Genomic DNA, 24,639 nt, shown 5'->3' on the forward strand with positions numbered 1-24,639 from the left:
TGGGTGTTACTGTGGGTGTGGCTCTGGTTGTGTGTGGGTGTTACTGTGGGTGTGGGTGTGGTTGTGTGTAAGTGTTACTGTGGGTGTTACTGTGGGGGTGTGTGGGTGTTACTGTGGGTGTGTGTGTGTGTTACTGTGGGGGTGTGTGTGGATGTTACTGTTGGTGTCTGTGGATGTTACTGTGGGTGTGTGTGGGTGTTACTGTGCGGGTGTGTGGATGTTACTGTGGGGGTGTGTGGATGTTACTGTGGGGGTGTGTGGGTGTTACTGTGGGTGTGTGTGGGTGTTACTGTGGGGATGTGTGGGTGTTACTGTGGGGATGTGTGGGTGTTACTGTGCGGGTGTATGGATGTTGCTGTCGGTGTGTGTGGATGTTACTGTGGGAGTGTGTGGGTGTTACTGTGGGAGTGTGTGGGTGTTACTGTGGGTGTGTGTGGGTGTTACTGTGCGGGTGTGTGGATGTTACTGTGGGGGTGTGTGCATGTTACTGTGGGGGTGTGTGGGTGTTACTGTGGGTGTGTGTGGGTGTTACTGTGGGGATGTGTGGGTGTTACTGTGGGGATGTGTGGGTGTTACTGTGCGGGTGTGTGGATGTTGCTGTCGGTGTTTGTGGATGTTACTGTGGGAGTGTGTGGGTGTTACTGTGGGAGTGTGTGGGTGTTACTGTGGGGGTGTGTGGGTGTTGCTGTGGGGGTGTGTGGGTGTTACTGTGGGGGTGTGTGGATGTTGCTGTTGGTGTATGTGGGTGTTACTGTCGGTGTGTGGATGTTACTGTGGGGGTGTGTGGGTGTTACTGTGGGAGTGTGTGGATGATACTGTCGGTGTGTGTGGGTGTTACTGTGGGGGTGTGTGGATATTACTGTGGGGGTGTGTGGATGTTACTGTGGGGGTGTGTGGATTTTACTGTGGGGGTGTGTGGATGTTACTGTGGGTGTTACTGTGGGTGTTACTGTGGGGATGTGTGGGTGTTACTGTGGGGGTGTGTGGATGTTACTGTGGGGGTGTGTGGGTGTTACTGTGGGGGTGTGTAGATGTTACTGTGGGGGTGTGTGGGTGTTACTGTGCGGGTGTGTGGATGTTGCTGTCGGTGTGTGTGGATGTTACTGTGGGGGTGTGTGGATGTTACTATGGGGGTGTGTGGGTGTTACTGTGGGTGTGTGTGGGTGTTACTGTGGGTGTGTGGATGTTACTGTGGGGGTGTGTGGGTGTTACTGTGGGTGTGTGTGGGTGTTACTGTGGGGGTGTGTGGGTGTTACTGTGGGGGTGTGTGGATGTTACTGTGGGTGTTACTGTGGGTGTTACTGTGGGGATGTGTGGGTGTTACTGTGCGGGTGTGTGGATGTTGCTGTCGGTGTGTGTGGATGTTACTGTGGGGGTGTGTGGGTGTTACTGTGGGGGTGTGTGGGTGTTACTGTGCGGGTGTGTGGATGTTGCTGTCGGTGTGTGTGGATGTTACTGTGGGGGTGTGTGGATGTTACTGTGGGGGTGTGTGGGTGTTACTGTGGGGGTGTGTGGGTGTTACTGTGGGTGTGTGGATGTTACTGTGGGGGTGTGTGGGTGTTACTGTGGGGGTGTGTGGATGTTACTGTGGGGGTGTGTGGATGTTACTGTGGGGGTGTGTGGGTGTTACTGTGGGGATGTGTGGATGATACTGTCGGTGTGTGTGGATGTTACTGTCAGTGTGAGTGGGTGTTACTGTCGGTGTGCGTGGATGTTACTGTGGAACTGTGTGGGTGATACTGTGGGTGTGTGGATGTTACTGTGGGGGTGTGTGGGTGTTACTGTGGGGTTTGTGGATGTTACTGTGGATGATACTGTAGGTGTGTGTGGACGTTACTGTCGATGTGTGTGGGTGTTTCTGTCAGTGTGCATGGATGTTACTGTGGGACTGTGTGGGTGATACTGTGGGTGTGTGGGTGTTACTGTGGGGGTGTGTGTGGATGTTACTGTGGGGGTGTGTGGATGTTATTGTCAGTGTGTGTGAACGTTACTGTGGGTGTGGGTGTGGTTGTGTGTGAGTGTTACTGTGGGTGTTACTGTGGGTGTTGCTGTGGGGGTGTGTGGGTGTTACTTTTGGTGTGTGTGGATGTTACTGTGGGTGTGGGTGTGGTTGTGTGTGGGTGTTACTGTGGGTGTTGCTGTGGGGGTGTGTGGGTGTTACTGTTGGTGTGTGTGGACGTTACTGTGGGGGTGTGTGGGTGTTACTGTGGGTGTGGCTGTGGTTGTGTGTGGGTGTTACTGTGGGTATGGGTGTGGTTGTGTGTAAGTGTTACTGTGGGTGTTACTGTGGGGGTGTGTGGGTGTTACTGTGTTGGGTGGGTGTGGTTGTGTACGGGTGTTACTGTGGGTGTTACTGTGGGGGTGTGTGGGTGTTACTGTGGGTGTGTGTGGGTGTTACTGTGGGGGTGTGTGTGGATGTTACTGTTGGTGTCTGTGGATGTTACTGTGGGTGTGTGTGGGTGTTACTGTGGGTGTGTGGATGTTACTGTGGGAGTGTGTGGGTGTTACTGTGGGGGTGTGTGGATGTTACTGTGGGAGTGTGTGGGTGTTACTGTGGGGGTGTGTGGGTGTTACTGTGGGGGTGTGTGGATGTTGCTGTTGGTGTGTGTGGGTGTTACTGTCGGTGTGTGTGGGTGTTACTGTCGGTGTGCGTGGATGTTACTGTGGGAGTGCGTGGATGTTACTGTTGGTGTGCGTGGATGTTACTGTGGGGGTGCGTGGGTGTTACTGTGGGGGTGTGTGGATGATACTGTTGGTGTGTGTGGACGTTACTGTCAATGTGTGTGGGTGTTACTGTCAGTGTGCGTTGATGTTACTGTGGGGGTGTGTGGGTGTTACTGTGGGGGTGTGTGTGGATGTTCCTGTGGGGGTGTGTGGGTGATACTGTGGGTGTGTGGATGTTACTGTGGGGTGTGTGGGTGTTACTGTGGGTGTCTGGATGTTACTGTGGGGTGTGTGTGGATGTTCCTGTGGGGGTGTGTGGGTGATACTGTGGGTGTGTGGATGTTCCTGTGGTGTGTGTTGGTGTTACTGTGGGTGTTACTGTGGGTGTGTGTGGATGTTACTGTGGGTGTGGGTGTGGTTGTATGTGGGTGTTACTGTGGGTGTTACTGTGGGGGTGTGTGGATGTTATTGTCAGTGTGTGTGGACGTTACTGTGGGTGTGGGTGTGGTTGTGTGTGAGTGTTACTGTGGGTGTTACTGTGGGTGTTGCTGTGGGGGTGTGTGGGTGTTACTGTTGGTGTGTGTGGACGTTACTGTGGGGGTGTGTGGGTGTTACTGTGGGTGTGGCTGTGGTTGTGTGTGGGTGTTACTGTGGGTATGGGTGTGGTTGTGTTTAAGTGTTACTGTGGGTGTTACTGTGGGGGTGTGTGGGTGTTACTGTGTTGGGTGGGTGTGGTTGTGTATGGGTGTTACTGTGGGTGTGTGTGGGTGTTACTGTGGGGGTGTGTGTGGATGTTACTGTTGGTGTCTGTGGATGTTACTGTGGGTGTGTGTGGGTGTTACTGTGGGTGTGTGGATATTACTGTGGGGGTGTGTGGGTGTTACTGTGTGTGTGTGTGGGTGTTACTGTGGGTGTGTGTGGGTGTTACTGTGCGGGTGTGTGGATGTTGCTGTCGGTGTGTGTGGATGTTACTGTGGGGGTGTGTGGGTGTTACTGTGGGGGTGTGTGGGTGTTACTGTGGGGGTGTGTGGATGTTACTGTGGGAGTGTGTGGGTGTTACTGTGGGGGTGTGTGGGTGTTACTGTGGCGGTGTGTGGATGTTGCTGTTGGTGTGTGTGGGTGTTACTGTCGGTGTGCGTGGATGTTACTGTCGGTGTGCGTGGATGTTACTGTGGGGGTGCGTGGATGTTACTGTTGGTGTGCGTGGATGTTACTGTGGGGGTGCGTGGGTGTTACTGTGGGTGTGTGTGGATGATACTGTCGGTGTGTGTGGACGTTACTGTCAATGTATGTGGGTGTTACTGTCAGTGTGCGTTGATGTTACTGTGGGGGTGTGTGGGTGTTACTGTGGGGGTGTGTGTGGATGTTCCTGTGGGGGTGTGTGGGTGATACTGTGGGTGTGTGGATGTTACTGTGGGGTGTGTGGGTGTTACTGTGGGTGTCTGGATGTTACTGTGGGGTGTGTGTGGATGTTCCTGTGGGGGTGTGTGGGTGATACTGTGGGTGTGTGGATGTTCCTGTGGTGTGTGTTGGTGTTACTGTGGATGTTATTGTCAGTGTGTGTGAACGTTACTGTGGGTGTGGGTGTGGTTGTGTGTGAGTGTTACTGTGGGTGTTACTGTGGGTGTTGCTGTGGGGGTGTGTGGGTGTTACTGTTGGTGTGTGTGGACGTTACTGTGGGGGTGTGTGGGTGTTACTGTGGGTGTGGCTGTGGTTGTGTGTGGGTGTTACTGTGGGTATGGGTGTGGTTGTGTTTAAGTGTTACTGTGGGTGTTACTGTGGGGGTGTGTGGGTGTTACTGTGTTGGGTGGGTGTGGTTGTGTATGGGTGTTACTGTGGGTGTTACTGTGGGGGTGTGTGGGTGTTACTGTGGGTGTGTGTGGGTGTTACTGTGGGGGTGTGTGTGGATGTTACTGTTGGTGTCTGTGGATGTTACTGTGGGTGTGTGTGGGTGTTACTGTGGGTGTGTGGATATTACTGTGGGGGTGTGTGGGTGTTACTGTGTGTGTGTGGGTGTTACTGTGGGTGTGTGTGGGTGTTACTGTGCGGGTGTGTGGATGTTGCTGTCGGTGTGTGTGGATGTTACTGTGGGGGTGTGTGGGTGTTACTGTGGGGGTGTGTGGGTGTTTCTGTGGGTGTGTGTGGGTGTTACTGTGGGGGTGTGTGGATGTTACTGTGGGGTGTGTGGATATTACTGTGGGGGTGTGTGGGTGTTACTGTGGGTGTGTGTGGGTGTTACTGTGGGGGTGTGTGGGTGTTACTGTGGGGGTGTGTGGGTGTTACTGTGGGTGTGTGTGGGTGTTACTGTGGGGGTGTGTGGATGTTACTGTGGGGGTGTGTGGATATTACTGTGGGGGTGTGTGGGTGTTACTGTGGGTGTGTGTGGGTGTTACTGTGGGGGTGTGTGGGTGTTACTGTGGGGGTGTGTGTGGATGTTACTGTGGGGGTGTGTGGGTGTTACTGTGGGGGTGTGTGGGTGTTACTGTGGGTGTGTGGATGTTACTGTGGGGGTGTGTGGGTGTTACTGTGGGTGTGTGTGGGTGTTACTGTGGGGGTGTGTGGGTGTTACTGTGGGTGTGTGTGGGTGTTACTGTGGGGGTGTGTGGGTGTTACTGTGGGTGTGTGTGGGTGTTACTGTGGGTGTGTGGATGTTACTGTGGGGGTGTGTGGGTGTTACTGTGGGTGTGTGTGGGTGTTACTGTGGGGGTGTGTGGGTGTTACTGTGGGGGTGTGTGGGTGTTACTGTGGGTGTCTGGATGTTACTGTGGGGGTGTGTGGGTGTTACTGTGGAGTGTGTGGATGTTACTGTGGGGTGTGTTGGTGTTACTGTGGGTGTCTGGATGTTACTGTAGGGGTGTGTGGGTGATACTGTGGGTGTGTGGATGTTACTATGGGGTGTGTGGGTGTTACTGTGGGTGTGTGTGGGTGTTACTGTGGGTGTGTGGATATTACTGTGGGGGTGTGTGGGTGTTACTGTGGGGGTGTGTGGATGTTGCTGTCGGTGTGTGTGGATGTTACTGTGGGGGTGTGTGGATGTTACTGTGGGGGTGTGTGGATGTTGCTGTCGGTGTGTGTGGATGTTACTGTGGGGGTGTGTGGATGTTGCTGTGGGGGTGTGTGGGTGTTACTGTGGGGGTGTGTGGGTGTTACTGTCGGTGTGCGTGGATGTTACTGTGGGGGTGTGTGGATGATACTGTCGGTGTGTGTGGATGTTACTGTCAGTGTGTGTGGGTGTTACTGTCGGTGTGCGTGGATGTTACTGTGGAACTGTGTGGGTGATACTGTGGGTGTGTGGATGTTACTGTGGGGGTGTGTGGGTGTTACTGTGGGGTTTGTGGGATGTTACTGTGGATGATACTGTCGGTGTGTGTGGACGTTACTGTCGATGTGTGTGGGTGTTTCTGTCAGTGTGCATGGGTGTTACTGTCAGTGTGCGTGGATGTTACTGTGGGACTGTGTGGGTGATACTGTGGGTGTGTGGATGTTACTGTGGGGGTGTGTGTGGATGTTACTGTGGGGGTGTGGGGGTGTGTGGATGTTACTGTGGATGATACTGTTGGTGTGTGTGGACGTTACTGTCAATGTGTGTGGGTGTTACTGTCAGTGTGCGTGGATGTTACTGTGGGGGTGTGTGGGTGTTACTGTGGGGGTGTGTGTGGATGTTCCTGTGGGTGATACTGTGGGTGTGTGGATGTTACTGTGGGGTGTGTGGGTGTTACTGTGGGTGTCTGGATGTTACTGTGGGGGTGTGTGGGTGTTACTGTGGAGTGTGTGGATGTTACTGTGGGGTGTGCTGGTGTTACTGTGGGTGTCTGGATGTTACTGTAGGGGTGTGTGGGTGATACTGTGGGTGTGTGGATGTTACTATGGGGTGTGTGGGTGATACTGTGGGTGTGTGGATGTTACTGTGGGAGTGTGTGGGTGTTATTGTGGATGTCTGGATATTACTGTGGGGGTGTGTGGGTGTTACTGTGGGGGTGTGTGTGGATGTTACTTTGGGGGTGTGGATGTTACTGTGGGTGTGTGGATGTTACTGTGCATGTTACTGTGGATGTTACTGTGGGTGTTACTGTGGATGTTACTGTGGATGTTACTGTGGGTGTTACTGTGGGTGTTACTGTGGGTGTGTGGATGTTACTGTGGGTGTTACTGTGGGTGTTACTGTGGATGTTATTGTGGGTGTTACTGTGGATGTTACTGTGGATGTTACTGTGGGTGTTACTTTGGGTATTACTGTGGATGTTACTGTGGGTGTTACTGTGGATGTTACTGTGGGTGTGTGGATGTTACTGTGGATGTTACTGTGGGTGTTACTGTGGGTGTTACTGTGGATGTTACTGTGGGTGTGTGGGTGTTACTGTGGATGTTACTGTGGATGTTACTGTTGGTGTGTGGGTGTTACTGTGGTTGTTACTGTGGGTGTGTGGGTATTACTGTGGATGTTACTGTGGATGTTACTGTGGGCGTTACTGTAGATGTTACTGTGGGTGTGTGGACGTTACTGTGGATGTTACTGTGGTTGTTACTGTGGGTGTTACTGTGGATGTTACTGTGCATGTTACTGTGCTTGTTACTGTGGGTGTTACTGTGGGTGTTACTGTGGGGGGGGTGTGGGTGTTACTGTGGGTGTTACTGTGGGGGTGTGTGGGTGTTACTGTGAGTGTTACTGTGGGTGTTACTGTGGGTGTGTGAATGTTACTGTGGGTGTGTGGATGTTACTGTGGGTGTTACTGTGGGTGTTACTGTGGGGGTGTGTGGGTGTTATTGTGGGTGTTACTGTGGGGGTGTGTGGGTGTTACTGTGGGTGTTACTGTGTGTGTTACTGTGGGGGTGTGTGGATGTTACTGTGGGTGTTACTGTGAGTGTTACTGTGGGTGTTACTGTGGGTGTGTGAATGTTACTGTGGGTGTGTGGATGTTACTGTGGGTGTTACTGTGGGTGTTACTGTGGGGGTGTGTGGGTGTTACTGTGGGTATTACTGTGGGGGTGTGTGGGTGTTACTGTGGGTGTTACTGTGGGTGTTACTGTGGGGGTGTGTGGGTGTTACTGTGGGTGTTACTGTGGGTGTTACTGTGGGGGTGTGTGGGTGTTACTGTGGGTGTTACTGTGGGTGTTACTGTGGCGGTGTGAATGTTACTGTGGATGTGTGGATGTTACTGTGGGTGTTACTGTGGATGTTACTGTGGGGGTGTGTTGTACTTTAGGCAGGATTTTCCGTTTGGGCACTGGGAGCAGCTGAGGACCAGACCCCCGACCGTAAGGAGTCCCCGACCTGCTTTTCCCACCAAGTGAAATATCGTGTGGGTGTGTGTTGATGTTAGGGTGCTCACCCAACGCCACACGCACTATTTACTCCCATTCGAGTCGGGCACCCACCTGCTGGTTGAATAATTCTGCCCATGGATGATGAAAATTCTGTCCAAACATTTTTTAAAATTACCATCAGAATCCTCATCTCACCCATGGATGAATTTCCTGAATAATGCAAAGGCTGCCTGGTCGATTCACCCGCCACCAACCATAACGTGGGACGGCAGCGCTGAATCTCAGTTAGTTATTACTTTAATGGCCGTAATCAGCCTGTTAATGTTGGTGGGTGTACTTCCAACTCTCACATGCGCCTGCCGACTGAAATATCAGATTGAGTGTGCAATAATGTCAGAACGCTCTCCCGCTGTTACCTCACAATATTTCACACTTGAGAAGGTCTGGCACATGCCTGCCCACTCAGTGAAAAATTCTGCCCTGTGCGTGTGTGTCTCCGTGCGTGTGTCTCTGTGTGTGTGTGTCTCTGTGCGTGTGTGTCTCTGTGTGTGTGTCTCTGTGCGTGTGTGTCTCTGTGCATGTGTGTCTCTGTGTGTGTGTGTCTCTGTGCGTGTGTCTCTGTGCATGTGTGTGTCTCTGTGCGTGTGTGTCTCTGTGCACGTGTCTCTGTGTGTGTGTGTTTCTGTGCGTGTGTGACTCTGTGCGTGTGTGCCTCTGTGCGTGTGTGTCTCCTTGTGTGTGTGTGTGTGTCTCTGTGCGTGTGTGTCTCTGTGCGTGTGTGTCTCCGTGTGTTTGTGTCTCTGTGCGTGTGTGTCTCTGTGCGTGTGTATCTCCGTGTGTGTGTCTCTGTGTGTGTGTGTCTCTGTGCGTGTGTGTCTCTGTGCATGTGTCTCTGTGTGTGTGTGTTTCTGTGCGTGTGTGTTTCTGTGCGTGTGTGACTCTGTGCGTGTGTGCCTCTGTGTCTGTGTGTCTCCGTGTGTGTGTGTGTCTCTGTGCGTGTGTCTCTGTACGTGTGTCTCTGTGCATGTGTGTCTCTGTGCGTGTGTGTCTCCGTGTGTGTGTGTCTCTGTGCGTGTGTGTTTCTGTGCATGTGACTCTGTGCGTGTGTGCCTCTGTGCGTCTGTGTCTCCGTGTGTGTGTGTGTGTCTCTGTGCATGTGTCTCTGTGCGTGTGTATCTCCGTGTGTGTGTCTCTGTGTGTGTGTGTCTCTGTGCGTGTGTGTCTCTGTGCATGTGTCTCTGTGTGTGTGTGTTTCTGTGCGTGTGTGTTTCTGTGCGTGTGTGACTCTGTGCGTGTGTGCCTCTGTGTCTGTGTGTCTCCGTGTGTGTGTGTGTCTCTGTGCGTGTGTCTCTGTACGTGTGTCTCTGTGCATGTGTGTCTCTGTGCGTGTGTGTCTCCGTGTGTGTGTGTCTCTGTGCGTGTGTCTCTGAGCATGGGTGTGTCTCTGTGCGTGTGTGTCTCTGTGCGTGTGTCTCCGTGCGTGTGTGTTTCTGTGCATGTGACTCTGTGCGTGTGTGCCTCTGTGCGTCTGTGTCTCCGTGTGTGTGTGTGTGTCTCTGTGCATGTGTCTCTGTGTGTATGTGTCTCCGTGTGTGTGTGTCTCTGTGCGTGTGTCTCTGTGCATGTGTGTGTCTCTGTGTGTGTGTGTCTCTGTGCGTGTGTCTCTGTGCGTGTGTGTTTCTGTGCGTGTGACTCTGTGCGTGTGTGCCTCTGTGCGTGTGTGTCTCTGTGCATGTGTCTCCGTGTGTGTGTGTGTCTCTGCGCGTGTGTCTCTGTGTGTGTGTGTCTCCGTGTGTGTGTGTCTCTGTGCGTGTGTGTCTCTGTGTGTGTGTGTCTCTGTGTGTGTGTGTGTGTCTCCATGTGTGTCTCTGTGTGTGTGTGTCCCTGTGTGTGTGTCTCTGTGTGTGTGTCTCTGTGTGCGTGTGTCTCCGTGTGCGTGTGTCTCTGTGTGTGTGTGTCTCTGTGCGTGTGTGTCTCTGTGTGTGTATGTCTCTGTGCGTGTGTGTCTCTGTGTGTGTGTCTCTATGTGTGTGTCTCCGTGCATGTGTGTCTCTGTGTGTGTATGTCTTTGTGCGTGTGTGTCTGTGTGTGTGTGTCTCTGTGTGTGTGTCTCCGTGCGTGTGTGTCTCTGTGTGTGTGTCTCCGTGCGTGTGTGTCTGTGTGTGTGTGTCTCTGTGCGTGTGTGTCTCTGTGTGTGTGTGTCTCCGTGCGTGTGTGTCTGTGTGTGTGTGTGTGTCTCCGTGCGTGTGGGTCTCTGTGTGTGTGTGTCTCTGTGCGTGTGTGTCTCTGTGTGTGTGTGTCTCTGTGCGTGTGTGTCTATGTGCATGTGTGTGTCTCTGTGCGTGTGTGTGTGAATGTTACTGTGTGAATGTTTGTGTGTGTGGGTTTTTTCATTCATTCATGTGATGTGGGCGTCGCTGGCCAGGCCAGCATTTATTGCCCATCCCTAATTGCCCTTGCTCAGAGGGCATTTAATGTCAACCACATTGCTGTGGGTCTGGAGTCACATGTAGGCCAGACCAGGTAAGGATGGCAGATTCCCTTCTCAAAGGACATTAGTGAACCAGATGGGTTTTTATGACAATCGACAGTAGTTTCATGGTCATCATTAGACTTTTAATTCCAGATTTTTATTGATTTCAAATTCCACCATTTAGCAGGATTAGGATTAAAACCCAGAGCATTACCCTGGGTCTCTGGATTAGTAGTCCAGTGACAATCCTACTATGCCACTGCCTCCCCCCATTGCGTGCGTACGTGTGTTACTGTGTGAGTGTGCCTGTGTGTGTGTGAGTGTGGATGTTACTGTGTGAGTGTGTGGGTGTTTGTGTGAGTGTGGATGTTACTGTGTGAATGTGTGGGTGTTTGTGTGCATGTTACTGTGTGAGTGTGTGGGTGTTTGTGTGCATGTTACTGTGTGATTGTGTGGGTGTTTATGTGCATGTTACTGTGTGAGTGTGTGGGTGTTTGTGTGCATGTTACTGTGTGAGTGTGTGGGTGTTTGTGTGCATGTTACTGTGTGATTGTGTGGGTGTTTGTGTGCATGTTACTGTGTGTGTGAGTGTGCATGTTACTGTGTGATTGTGTGGGTGTTTGTGTGCATGTTACTGTGGGTGTTTGTGTGCATGTTACTGTGTGATTGTGTGGGTGTTTGTGTGCATGTTACTGTGTGAGTGTGTGGGTGTTTGTGTGCATGTTACTGTGTGAGTGTGTGGGTGTTTGTGTGCATGTTACTGTGTGAGTGTGTGGGTGTTTGTGTGCATGTTACTGTGTGATTGTGTGGGTGTTTGTGTGCATGTTACTGTGTGTGTGAGTGTGGATGTTACTGTGTGAGTGTGTGTGTGTTTGTGTGCATGTTACTGTGTGAGTGTGTGGGTGTTTGTGTGCATGTTACTGTGTGTGTGAGTGTGGATGTTACTGTGTGAGTGTGTGGGTGTTTGTGTGCATGTTACTGTGTGTGTGAGTGTGCATGTTACTGTGTGATTGTGTGGGTGTTTGTGTGCATGTTACTGTGTGTGTGTGTGGGTGTTTGTGTGCATGTTACTGTGTGAGTGTGTGGGTGTTTGTGTGCATGTTACTGTGTGTGTGAGTGTGCATGTTACTGTGTGAGTGTGTGTGTGTTTGTGTGCATGTTACTGTGTGATTGTGTGGGTGTTTGTGTGCATGTTACTGTGTGAGTGTGTGGGTGTTTGTGTGCATGTTACTGTGTGAGTGTGTGGGTGTTTGTGTGCATGTTACTGTGTGAGTGTGTGGGTGTTTGTGTACATGTTACTGTGTGAGTGCGTGGGTGTTTGTGTGCATGTTACTGTGTGATTGTGTGGGTGTTTGTGTGCATGTTACTGTGTGTGTGAGTGTGCATGTTACTGTGTGATTGTGTGGGTGTTTGTGTGCATGTTACTGTGGGTGTTTGTGTGCATGTTACTGTGTGATTGTGTGGGTGTTTGTGTGCATGTTACTGTGTGATTGTGTGCGTGTTTGTGTGCATGTTACTGTGTGAGTGTGTGGGTGTTTGTGTGCATGTTACTGTGTGAGTGTGTGGGTGTTTGTGTGCATGTTACTGTGTGATTGTGTGGGTGTTTGTGTGCATGTTACTGTGTGATTGTGTGGGTGTTTGTGTGCATGTTACTGTGTGTGTGAGTGTGGATGTTACTGTGTGAGTGTGTGTGTGTTTGTGTGCATGTTACTGTGTGAGTGTGTGGGTGTTTGTGTGCATGTTACTGTGTGTGTGAGTGTGGATGTTACTGTGTGAGTGTGTGGGTGTTTGTGTGCATGTTACTGTGTGTGTGAGTGTGCATGTTACTGTGTGATTGTGTGGGTGTTTGTGTGCATGTTACTGTGTGAGTGTGTGGGTGTTTGTGTGCATGTTACTGTGTGAGTGTGTGGGTGTTTGTGTGCATGTTACTGTGTGAGTGTGTGGGTGTTTGTGTGCATGTTACTGTGTGATTGTGTGGGTGTTTGTGTGCATGTTACTGTGTGTGTGAGTGTGGATGTTACTGTGTGAGTGTGTGGGTGTTTGTGTGCATGTTACTGTGTGTGTGTGTGGGTGTTTGTGTGCATGTTACTGTGTGAGTGTGTGGGTGTTTGTGTGCATGTTACTGTGTGTGTTTGTGTGCATGTTACTGTGTGAGTGTGTGTGTGTGTGCATGTTACTGTGTGATTGTGTGGGTGTTTGTGTGCATGTTACTGTGTGAGTGTGTGGGTGTTTGTGTGCATGTTACTGTGTGATTGTGTGGGTGTTTGTGTGCATGTTACTGTGTGAGTGTGTGGGTGTTTGTGTGCATGTTACTGTGTGATTGTGTGGGTGTTTGTGTGCATGTTACTGTGTGTGTGAGTGTGCATGTTACTGTGTGAGTGTGTGGGTGTTTGTGTGCATGTTACTGTGTGAGTGTGTGGGTGTTTGTGTGCATGTTACTGTGTGATTGTGTGGGTGTTTGTGTGCATGTTACTGTGTGAGTGTGTGGTTGTTTGTGTGCATGTTACTGTGTGTGTGAGTGTGGATGGAGCCCCTGCAGTATATCACGTGACCCCCGATTGATAGAAGGGAGGGACTATACCCCCAGTTATCACATTTCCTCCCTTTAGTTTTTCTATAATTTCTATTTACAGGAAAGCATTTGAACAATCCAGTATATACAATTTCAGGTGATTATGAATCAAATCTCTGAAGTGTTCATCTTATATGGCTAGAGTGCCATAGCTCTGCCACTGTAGGTTCCTGCACAGGATCGACATGGTCTGGAACTGCAGTACGAGACACATCATCGGAATCTGGCAGTTCAGGATTTGGCAACTCTTCAGAGACGTTTGGCTTGTCTATTCTATATTGATTAGACAGCTCAGGAATTGACGGTTCAACACTAATCACAGGTGGATCCGTTGATTGTTAGATTGTCTCTCTTGCATGAATATGATCTACATGCTTTCAAAGTATTCTATCTCCCACCTGTACTTGGTAAGATAGTGGACCAGTCTCTGAGACAATTACCTAGTGGGCAACTAATGTACAGAAAAGATAACCCTTACTAACGTCTTAACACAACCGATAAGCCATTCCACATATACATACTCTCCACAGGATTACAGTCTTTATAGGAAACCATTCACAGTCATTACCAACATCCAGTAGAGTCACATCTCCCCATTTTGTCAAGTCGTAACATTCCGTGACTGTTGAAAGGTGCTTCCTTCAGTTTTCAGAGAATTCCCTAACTGACCACCAGGTCAATTCTAGCAACTTGTCCTCCAGGCCTCGCCAGAGATAATCTTCCGGAATCTTTAGATTTGTTTCTTTGACCAGAGACCACCCTCCCTTCTGCAGCTTTAATATGTCTGATTCCATTCAGATCCATACATTTCTGAAACTCTGCGCTGGTAGAAGTGGTGCCAGTTTCAGGTAGGACATGTATGCTGAGCCTGTGACGTAGTTTCTTGATAGTTGTGTTTGACGTTGGCTACTTGACTTCATCTACATCCATCCATTTGGAATGTGCATCCACGATTATCAAGAACATGGTACCCAAGAAATGGTAATTGATATGTAATCGAACCCAGGGTCAACCAGGCCATTGCCACAGATGCAGGGGAGCCTGAACAGGCAACTTCTGTTGTTGCTGACAGTGGAGACAGTGCTTGACCATGCTTTCAATAACTCCATCAATGCCTGGCCACCAGACATAGCTTCACACAAGCATTTTTATTTTTGAATGCCCGGCTGAGCACTATGGAGTTCTGTCAAGAGCGGCTCTCTGCCTTGTGGTGGGAAGACCACTCTTGACCCCCCCCCACAGCAAAATCCCTCCTTGGCAGCTCAGTTCTGTCTGTCTGACATGGGATGGTCTCAATTCTTCAGAGACAGGAGAGTTTGGCCATCCTTTTAAGACAAGGTCTCTGACTTTCGATAATGTTGGATCTCTCTTCGTCCAATTTGTTTTGCACACACAGGCAAAAAACCTAAGACGTTCAATACTAACACTAATTCCTGTGGAACAGGAGTATGCACAACGCTGTCTGGCAACAGGAGCCGGCTGGGTGCGTCCACATTTGCAATGCATAAGCCAGTACGGTACACAGATAATGTCAGAGCCCAACGTTGTATTCTTGCTGATGCAAGATGGTCTTATCCTCACTGAATAAACCCAACACAATGACGAAATGGTGGAATTTCTTCACCCCGAATACCACCGATAAACCTTCCTTTTGTAAAATTTGTTCATGAGATGTGGGTGTCACTGGCCAGGCCAGCATTTATTGCCCATGCCTAATTGCCCTTGTTCAGAGGGCATTTCAGAGTCAACCACATTGCTGTGGGTCTGGAGTCACATGTAGGCCAGACCAGGTAAGGGTGACAGATTTCCTTCCCTGAAGGACATTAGTGACTCAGATAGGTTTTTACAACAATCAACGATGGTTTCATGATCATCGTCAGACTTTTAGTTCCAGATTTTTACTGAATTCAAATTCCAATGTCTGTCATGGTGGGATTCGAACCCAGGTCCCCAGAGAATTACCCGGGTCTTTGGATTACCAGTCCAGTGACAATACCAGTTCATCATTGCCTCCTCTGTTTTCTAGCTGGGAATAGTCCTTCTCGGCTGTGTTCTCAAGACATAGCCAATAGGCCTTTCACACCCATTTTCCATTTTATGGAATAACACAGCTCGCACCCTGAAGGGAGAGGCATCACATGTTAATACTAGTGTTCCCAAGCTAGTGGTGTACTAGTAAACATGACGAATGCAACAATTCCTTTGCTTTCATGAAAGCTTCATCCTGTTGTGACCCCCAAAGCCACTGGTGGTTCCTTTTTTAGTAATGAGTGTAATAGTGCCAATACAGTTGAAGAGTCATACGGACTCAAAACGTTAACTGTGTTCCTCTCCGCAGATGCTGCCAGACCTGCTAAGTTTTTCCAGCTATGCTTGTTTTAGTGCCAACACAGTTGATAGGTTTGGTAAGAAGCAGCTCTAGTAGCTGATCATGCCCAGGAAGGACTTGAGTTCTGTTACATTGGATGGTGATAGTGCATCTTTTATTGCCTGAGCTTTATCTTCTACTGAGTGCAGCCCCATGGCATTCACCCTGTGACCGAGATAAGTCACTTCTGGTGCCTGAAATGTCCTCTTTTCCTTCTTTAACTGTACACCGGCTTCCATGAACCTCCTTAGCACCCCCTCCAGGTCGGTCAAGTATTCGGTCTTGGTTAACCCTGTGATGAGGACACCATCTAGATATACAATCACTCATGGGAGTCCTTCCAAAAGGCTCTCCATTGTTCTCTGGAAGATAGCACATGCTGCCGAGACCCCGAAGGGTAGATGGGTGTAGATAGAGCCTCTTGTGTGTGTTAATGATTATATACTCCCTGATGTACTATTGAGCTCTAATTCTGGTAAGTGTGGCTCATACCCAATTTCATTTAAGACTTGCCCCCAGCCAGTTTGGCATATAGGTCTTCTATCCTTGGGATAGGGTACTTGTCTAGTTTGCCTGCCTTATTTATGGTCAATTTATATAGATACATATGGGGCAGCATTTTCTTGAGGGAGTGGACACAAACGGGCAGGTTCCTGATCAGCGCCCCTGGTTGGCCATTGAAGGCCCGCCCAGCGTGATGTCCGCCCGGGAGCGCTGTGCACTGCCTGTGTGAGCAGGGACTTCCCCTGAGCCTGGAGAGTGCTCTCTCGTGCCTGATCGTGAAAGAGTGCACAAAGTGCTGCCTCAGGGAGATCGGATCGAGATTCAACAGTTCATCAAAGGCAGAAAAAAATATTCCTGACATGTTCCCTCATGTGACACTGTCACATGAGCTGGCACATGTCAATTTCTTTTATTTAAATATTTTATACAAATTTTAAAACCCTCATGAGAGCTCAGCCCGCCCGTGGATGAGGTTTGATATTTTTCCTGAAGGCTGCCTGGGCTCTTCTCTTGCCCGCCGACCTTAGGGTTGGACGGGCAGCTCAGTCGATTGTTTTAATTGCTCCTTAACTGGCCTTAACAGGCTCACCGAACTGAAAATCTAAATACCGCGGAGTGATGTTGGGACACATGCCCAGTGTAACCCAGTGTCATCCCCCACTCGCCGACCAGGAAATGCAGCCCATGGTGTGGTGCGGCTTAACCACTGGAACTATGTGCGCAGCCTATTCCGAGAACTGAACAGGTTGGATAATGCCCAGCTTTCCTAACTGGCACAGCTCCACTCCAACCTTTTCTTTCAATGTATAAGGCACAGGTCTTGCCTTAAAGAAACAGTGGATCCTCATGCATCTTAGCCTGCCTGCCTTTTAACTCCCCTAGTTCACCCTGGAAAACCATGTCATATTTCCTTAGCAGTTCAGGAACTCCTGATTTCAGGTGAAGTATCTCAGACCAATTGAGTTTGATCTTCTGTAGCCAGTCTCAGCCTCAAAGACTGATCCTTCTCCTTTCACAATGATTACAGGCAGCTGGGCTGTCAGTTGTTTGTGGGAGACTGGGACTGTGGCGATGCCCTTTACCTGAATGGATTCTCCTGTGTATGTCCATAATTTATGGCTGCCCGCTCCCGGTTTATTGGCTGCCTTCCTTCATTAGGGCACCTGAAAGTGAGTTCTCCTACCACTATGGTTGAGGCACCATGTCCACTTCCATTTCCAGTGGCTTCTCATTAACTTGTATTGTTACAGTAATAGATTCAGTCTTCACAGCAGCCACATTATATAAGGAGTAACCGTCAGCTTCAACTGTTGCTGTACCCATTACTTCTATTATCTTCGTTTGCTGTTTTGCAGACTGCTTCAACTTTGTCCGGCATTGCCTAACCAGGTGACCCTTTCTATGACAGTAATAGCATTCTGCCTGTTTGAATTTGCAGGTACTTGCTCTGTGGCTGCCCCCACATCAATAGCATCTTTGTCTTGAAGTTGCTGTTGAAGGGTTTCTGCTCAGCTTTTTAATGTTTCTCACAGCCGACATTGAATTGTGCTTCGATTCTGCAGGTCTGGCTTTTGGTGGGAGGTTCCTGCCCGACATGGAGTTCAGTGCCATTTTCCATGTGTTTCAAAGCCTGCGAGTCTCTCGCAGCGCTTTCCATGTCGAGGGAGATTTCCAGGGTGCGCTTAGAGTCAATGTCGACCTCGGTGAGTAAATATTGTTGTATGGCATCGTCCTTAATTCCAAAAACCAATCAGTCCCGCAGCATGCTGCGTAAGGTGTCCCCGAAGTTGCAGAGTTCTGTTAACTGCTTGAGGTTCGCGATGGACTCTCCCAGGGCTTAACTCTTGAATTAAATTTAAAACGCTCCATTATTAAGTATGGCTTCGGCTGGAAGTGTGTTTCCACGAGGCTCTCTAATCCATTCTAGGATTGGAATTGGCTGTCAGGTTACGAATGAGGGTGTATGTTTTGCTGCCACTTACACTCGAGAGGATGGTTTGCTGCCTTTCTTCCACCGTAACCTCGTTTGCCACAAAGTAAAATCTGAGGCGCTCTACACACTGGCTCCAGTCATCCACAGTCACATCACATAGGTCAATACTGCCAAAGACCGGCGTGACTGGTGAGTAGCTTTTTTTAAAATTCAATTTACTCACAGCAACAGGGCGAGGGGCAGGGTCGGAGCTGATGTTACCCTCATCGTCGCCAGTTGTGATGATTTGACAGAGCAGACAGGTTTCGCCAGGAAACAATGACATTTTATTACAGAGGGAGTTACAGGTGCTTTCACGCTCGACCCAGACTCTCGTCAGGAAGCTCCACCACCCCCCCCACCCCACTGGTCAGAGCCCCCGCAGTACATCACGTGACCCCTGACTGACAGAAGGGAGGGACTATACTCCCAGTTACCGTGTGTGGGTGGGGGTGTGTGTGTGGGTATGTGGGTGGGGGTGTGTGTGAGTGTGTGGGTGTATGTGTGTGTGTGGGTGAGGGTGTGTGTGTGGGTGAGTGTGTGTGGGTGTGTGTGAGTATGTGTGTGTGTATGTGGGTGTGTGTGTGTGTGTGTGTGTGGGTGAGGGTGTGTGTGTGGGTGTGTTTGTGTGTGAGTGTGTGTGTGTGTGGGGGGGTGTGTGGTGTGTGTGTGGGGGGGTGGTGTGTGTGTGTGTTGGGGGGGTGGTTTGGTGTGTGTGTGTGTGGAGACTGATGGATCGATTACAAGGTGGGATTCTGTGCTGTTTCCTTCAATTTAAGTTTCACTTGAAACAAGGCTGCAATGTTGGGAATGGTTTTCATTTCCAGTGTCTGAAATGCATATGTTCCTTCAATGTTAGCAGCTGTTTTTGACTCTGTTTCTGTTGCTATCTGCCTCTCTGCTCTCTTTCTTCAATGGCTCTCAATTTCCACTCCTTTTGTTCTTTTCCCAATCTCTGCTTCTCTCCACCTGGCACTCTCTTCCTCTCTTCCATTGCTCTTTTCCTCTCTCCATTCCCCTATCACTTGTTCCACTTTCTCTCTCTTCCTCTTTTGCTCTCTCCCACTTTCTTACTCCCTCTGCTTCCAACTCTGTCACACTCGTTCTATGCCTCTCCTCTGTCTTTTTCAATCACTATCCGTGTTGTCTCCAATCTCTTCATCTCTACACTCTTCCATCTTCCTCCTGATCTTTCTCACTCACTCTATTTCTGTGTCTGCCTCCTTCACTCTCCATCCCTGTCTAATTGTCTCTCTCTCTCTCTCCCCCTTTCTGTTGCACTCTCTGTCTTTGCCCATCTCCCTCTCCCTCTATCTGCTTCTCTCAATCTCTTTTTTCTCTCTCGCTCGCTCTTTCTGTCTGTCTCTATGTCTCTCTGTCTCTCTCTCTCTCACACCTCATCTCTTTCTGTCTGTCTCTATGTCTCTCTATCTCTCTCTCTCTCACACCTCATCTCTTTCTGTCTGTCTCTATGTCTCTCTATCTCTCTCTCTCTCACACCTCATCTCTTTCTGTCTGTCTCTATGTCTCTCTATCTCTCTCTCTCTCACACCTCATCTCTTTCTGTCTGTCTCTATGTCTCTCTATCTCTCTCTCTCTCTCTCACACCTCATCTCTTTCTGTCTGTCTCTATGTCTCTCTATCTCTCTCTCTGTCACACCTCATCTCTTTCTCTTGCTCAGATGATGACTGGTGACTGGCTGCCACCTGAAGAAGGGGATATTCGTGGCCCACCAGCCAATAATAACATTTTGGGACATGTGGTTCACCGGATCTTTGAAATCGTCCATCCCACCAAACCACCAACGCCACCCCCTGTGTTTCCTGCTTTCCCCATCAAGGCCTGCATTCTGGGCAAGCTGCTGGCAGGCAAAAGCACCTGCCTGAAATACTTAGCAGAAGGTAGGTTCAACAACAGGCTGCCTGTAGAGGGGAACGTGTGTCGCTACACGAGATTCACAACCCTGACACACTCACGCACACACTCACACACACACACACACACACGCATGTGCACACGTACACGCTTACACACACACTCTCACACTTTCACACATTCTCACAGTCATACACACAGTCACAATCAGGCAAACACACATGCACACACACACTGAAACATACACACACATGCACACACACTCACAGATGCTCACACAAACACTCATGCAGACACACACACTCACACACACACTTACAAACACACACACTTACAAATACGAAAAATACAAATACACACACACTTATAAACACGGCCACACACACACACACGTGTGCACACACATGCGCACACACATACAAACACACACACACACAAACATGTACACACACTTACAACATGTTCACTTACACACATCCCTACACACACACATGTCCTTACACACACACACACATGTGCACACACAAGCACTCACACACTTACAAGCATGCACACACACATTCACTCTTTTGGCCTCCTTACCTAAGGAAGGCTGAAAGATATGCTGGCCGAAGAGGGACATGGAGGGAGTGCAACGAAGATTGATCAGACTAATTCCTGGGATGGTGGGATTGTCCTGTGAGGAAAGTTTGAGGAGACTAGGCCTGTATTCTCTTGAGTTCAGAAGAATCAGAGGTGATCTCATTGAGACATACAAAATTCTCACAAGACTCGACAGGGTAGATACAGGAAGGATGCCTCTCCTAGCTCTGGCTCTAGAAGCAGGGGACACAGTCTCAGAATAAGAGGCGGGCCATTTAAGACTGAGATGAGGAGGAATTTCTTCACTCAGAGGGTGGTGAATCTTTGGAATACTTTGCCCCAGAGGCTGTGGAAGTTCTATCATTGAGCATGTTCAGTTGGCCTACTCCTGTTCCTATGCTGTATGGAGTTAAGCGGAACAGAGTTCCTGCCCTTGCCCTTGTTGTCACTTTCATTGTAAGAGTCCATTCAGAAAGCAGATTGTCTTCACCAACATGCATTAGGACATGGCAGAGACCCCAGGACAGCTCCAGTCCTCCAGCTCCCAATGGTTCCTGCGTTTCCAGGCCAGGTCATCGGGCCAGATAAAGGGAAGTGTTATTGGCTAGTGACACCCTGCTTAGTATGAGCCTCCCCCATGTAACCCAGTCAGCTGAAGTAGACTTGCACAAGTGTCACTATTGTATATTGAACACGCCATTGAGATGTTACTGAACATTGGTTCCTTTTATTATTGTTACTGCCATGGCCTTTTCAATGAGGAAGATGTCCCACACTGTGACACACAGCAGCTGATAATGTATGAATGGACATTTCCCTGTCTATTCATTCTGACCACAAATTGCCCAAAATGCTTTCTGATCTTTTATTTTTCAGGAATTAAAATTTTCCAATTACAAAGTAAAGGTTCAAACAAAGTTTTTAAAAATGCAGAAAAATATCACATTCCAAATATTCCTCTTAGGTGTTTATTTTTGATAATTGATTTTTTTTGCAGCCTGTAATGTATATGTGTAAGATTAGAATTTTAATTGAAGGACAGACCTCTTTTTACGTGTTTGACCTTGGGCAGGTGATTTTTGTCCCAAGTTCAGGAAGTCTGTCTGCTAAATTTAGAGTGTGCAAGCTGAGCATGTGCAGAGTGCATCACCTCCTAGGAGGTGGTTAGCCAGGTTAATGGGACAGTTCTCATTCATGATTCCACTCAGTGTGCTGGTGCCTGTCTCTCCTTTTCTCCCTGTTAGTTTTATGTCAGTTGTATTTGATTGTTGACATTGACATTGGCCCTTATCATTCAATAGTATTACCATCACTGAATCCCCCACGATCAACATCCTGGAGGTTACCATTGACTAGAAACTGAACTGGACTAGCCATATAAATACTGTGGCTACAAGAGCAAGTCAGAGGCTAGGAATCCTGTGATGAGTAACTCACCTCCTGACTCGCCAAAGCCTGTCCACCATCTACAAGGCACAAGTCAGGAGTGTAATGGAATACTCCCCACTTGCCTGGATGAGTGCAGCTCCCACAACACTCAAGAAGCTTGACACTGTCCAGGACAAAGCAGCGCGCTTGATTGGCACCCCATGCATCAACATTCACTCCCACCACGATTGACGCACAGCAGAAGCAGTGTGTGCCATCTACAAGATGCACTGCAGGAATTCACCAAGGCTTCTTTGACAGCACCTTCTAAACCCGCGACTACTACCATCTAGAAGGACAAGGCCAGCAGATAGATGGGAACACCACCACCTGAAAGTTCCCCTCCAAGTTACTCACTATCCTGACTTGGGAATATATCGCCGTTCCTTCACTGTTGCTGGGTCAAAATCCTGGAACTCACTCCCTAACAGCACTGTGGATGTACCTACACCACATGGACTGCAGCGGCTCAAGAAGGTAGCTCACCACCACCTTCTCAAGGGCAATTAGGGATGGGCAATAAATGCTGGCCCAGCCTCATCCCATGAATTAATAAAAAAAGAGGGGTGTTAATGGGCTTTCACTTGAGCAAGTATAAAGAGACACTCATTGGAACTGAGTTAGGAGGTGCATGCTTGTAATGTTTCAGTCTGGAAGTATATATGTTAGATTGAGTAAATAATGGCTAAATTTTTATTCGTCACCTGACTTTTTCAATTATAACCTTCACTACCACTCTACCCTCTGAGAACTCTACGCTTCTCTATTTCTGTCCTTTATCTGAATCTTTTGGCTGCCTGTGCTAATATCTGTGTATTATATGATGTGCTGGCCCTGGAGAGGGTCCAGAGGAGGTTCACGAGAATGATAGAATGATCCCAGGAATGAAAGGCTTAACATATAAGGAACATTTGAGGACTCTGGGTCTATGCTCGATGGAGTTTAGAATGAGGAGGGGGGATCTGATCGAAACTTACAGAATACTGAAAGGCCTGGATAGAGTGGACGTGGGGAAGATGCTTCCATTAGTAGGAGAGACTAGGACCCGAGGACACAGCCTCAGAGTAACGTGAAGACCTTTTAGAACAGAGATGAGGAGAAACTTCTTTAGCCAGAGAGTGGTGAATCTATGGAATTCATTGCCACAGAAGGCTGTGGAGGCCAGGTCATTGAGTGTATTTAAGACCGAGAAAGATAGGTTCTTGATTGGTAAGGGGATCAAAGGTTACAGGGAAAAGGCAGGAAAATGGGCTTGCGAAACTTATCAGCCATGATTGAATGGCGGAGCAGACTCGATGGGCCGAATGGCCTAATTTCTGCTCCTATGTCTTATGGTCTTATGGTCTTATCTCCTGATGTGACTCAATTTGATTTTGATCTACTTCCTGTGGATCCATTTGGGCTGTATGACTATAGAGATCGAGTTGTTTTTGTGCCCAGTATATGTCAGCAGGACCCGGTAGAGACTTCAGTTAACAACATGTTTCCTGTTTCTCACTCAGCACTGCATATCCGAGTCCTTGTGCCAGACATGCTGGTTCAAGAAGCTGTGCAAGCCTTCGAGGAGGGTGAAACCATGGATCCTGATCAGACCCTGGAAGACAGAACAGAATCTGTAAAGGAAGATCAGGTAGTGTTAATCATCAGGGCGGGAGTTCCAGATCCCACCACTGAACCCCTCTGCATTAACCCCACTCACAGAGACAACATACTAGCATATGATCAAGGAGCAGTAGGCCATTCAGCCCCTTGAGCCTGCTCCGACATTTAATAAGATCATGGCTGATCTGCTTGTAACCTGAAACCTGCATCTCACCTACCGCTGATAACCAATCATCGTCTTGTTTATCAAGACTCTATCCACCTCTGCCTTAAAACTATTCAGACTCTGCTTCCACCACCTTTTCAGGGAGAGAGTTCCAAAGACTCACCACCCTCAGAGTGAAAAATATTTCATCTCATCTCTTTATTAAATGGGAGACCCCTTATTTTTAAACAGTGACCCCTAGTTCTACAGTGTTCACTATCATCCCACCCCATGTTCACTATTTCCCCCCTTCCCTGCAGTGTTCAGTATCCCCCTCAACCAGTGGTTGAGATTTGATGGGATTTGAACCCATGTCCCCAGAGTATCAGCCTCTGGATTCCCCGTGCTCTGACATTCCCACTGTCTCCCTCAAGCACAGTAGACTCGTTCAAACCATTCCTGGGTCAAGAAGTCTGAGGCATTCAAAATGAATTCAGTCTGTATCCCAAAGGGGCAAGAGCTGTCCTTTTCCTACAAAACAACCATCTTCAACAATCCCTAGGACTTACTGTCACCTCCCAAATCCATTCCCATCTTCCTGGAATTCATTTGAATCCCTCCAATCAGGTTTCCATCCCTATTACAGCAATGAAACGGCTTTTGTCAAAGTTACAAGTGACATCCAGTGTGCCTGTCATGAAAGGAAACTTCCCCTCCTCGTCCTTCCTGATCTACCTACAGCCTTTGACCCGGTTGACCGCACCATCCTCCTCGATACTCTGTCTACTGTTATCCAGCTGGGAGGGACTGCTCTCCCCTGCTTCCATTCTTATCTATCTAATCATAGTCAGAGAATCACCTGCAATGTCTTCTCTGCCTCATCCCTTCTCCTTATGCCCTTCTCCCCATTCCATCCATTCTCCATTCCATCTAATCTCCTTCAACCCACAACCTCCTGCCATCCTCTTCTCCGTTCACTCTCCCTCCCCAGCCTCCTCTCTCCATCCCTTCTCTCTGTTAGTTACAGAATGTATCTGTTAAAGAAGTCTTCATAATCTCCTGTATGTTAACAGTAAGTCTTTATTAACTACTTGTAACTATAACTTGTAACTATATACATGCATATATACAATGTGGTTGACTCTTAAATGCCCTCTGAACAAGGGTATTTAGGGGATGGGCAATAAA

General features: G+C 48.9%; 1 protein-coding gene across 1 annotated transcript in view; it reads left to right on the top strand.

The window, feature by feature from the left end:
• The window catches only part of spef2 (sperm flagellar 2), a 375,455-nt gene that overhangs the window by 153,715 nt on the left and 197,101 nt on the right, over positions 1 to 24,639 (top strand). Inside the window, exons 16-17 of the mRNA XM_041185381.1 lie at positions 19,501 to 19,720; positions 23,207 to 23,334. Coding sequence (XP_041041315.1) covers positions 19,501 to 19,720; positions 23,207 to 23,334 — 348 coding nt within the window. The remainder of the gene's footprint in view (positions 1 to 19,500; positions 19,721 to 23,206; positions 23,335 to 24,639) is intronic.

This window comes from Carcharodon carcharias, chromosome 4 (genome assembly GCF_017639515.1).
Source record: "Carcharodon carcharias isolate sCarCar2 chromosome 4, sCarCar2.pri, whole genome shotgun sequence".
In the NCBI taxonomy this organism is placed as follows: domain Eukaryota; kingdom Metazoa; phylum Chordata; class Chondrichthyes; order Lamniformes; family Lamnidae; genus Carcharodon; species Carcharodon carcharias.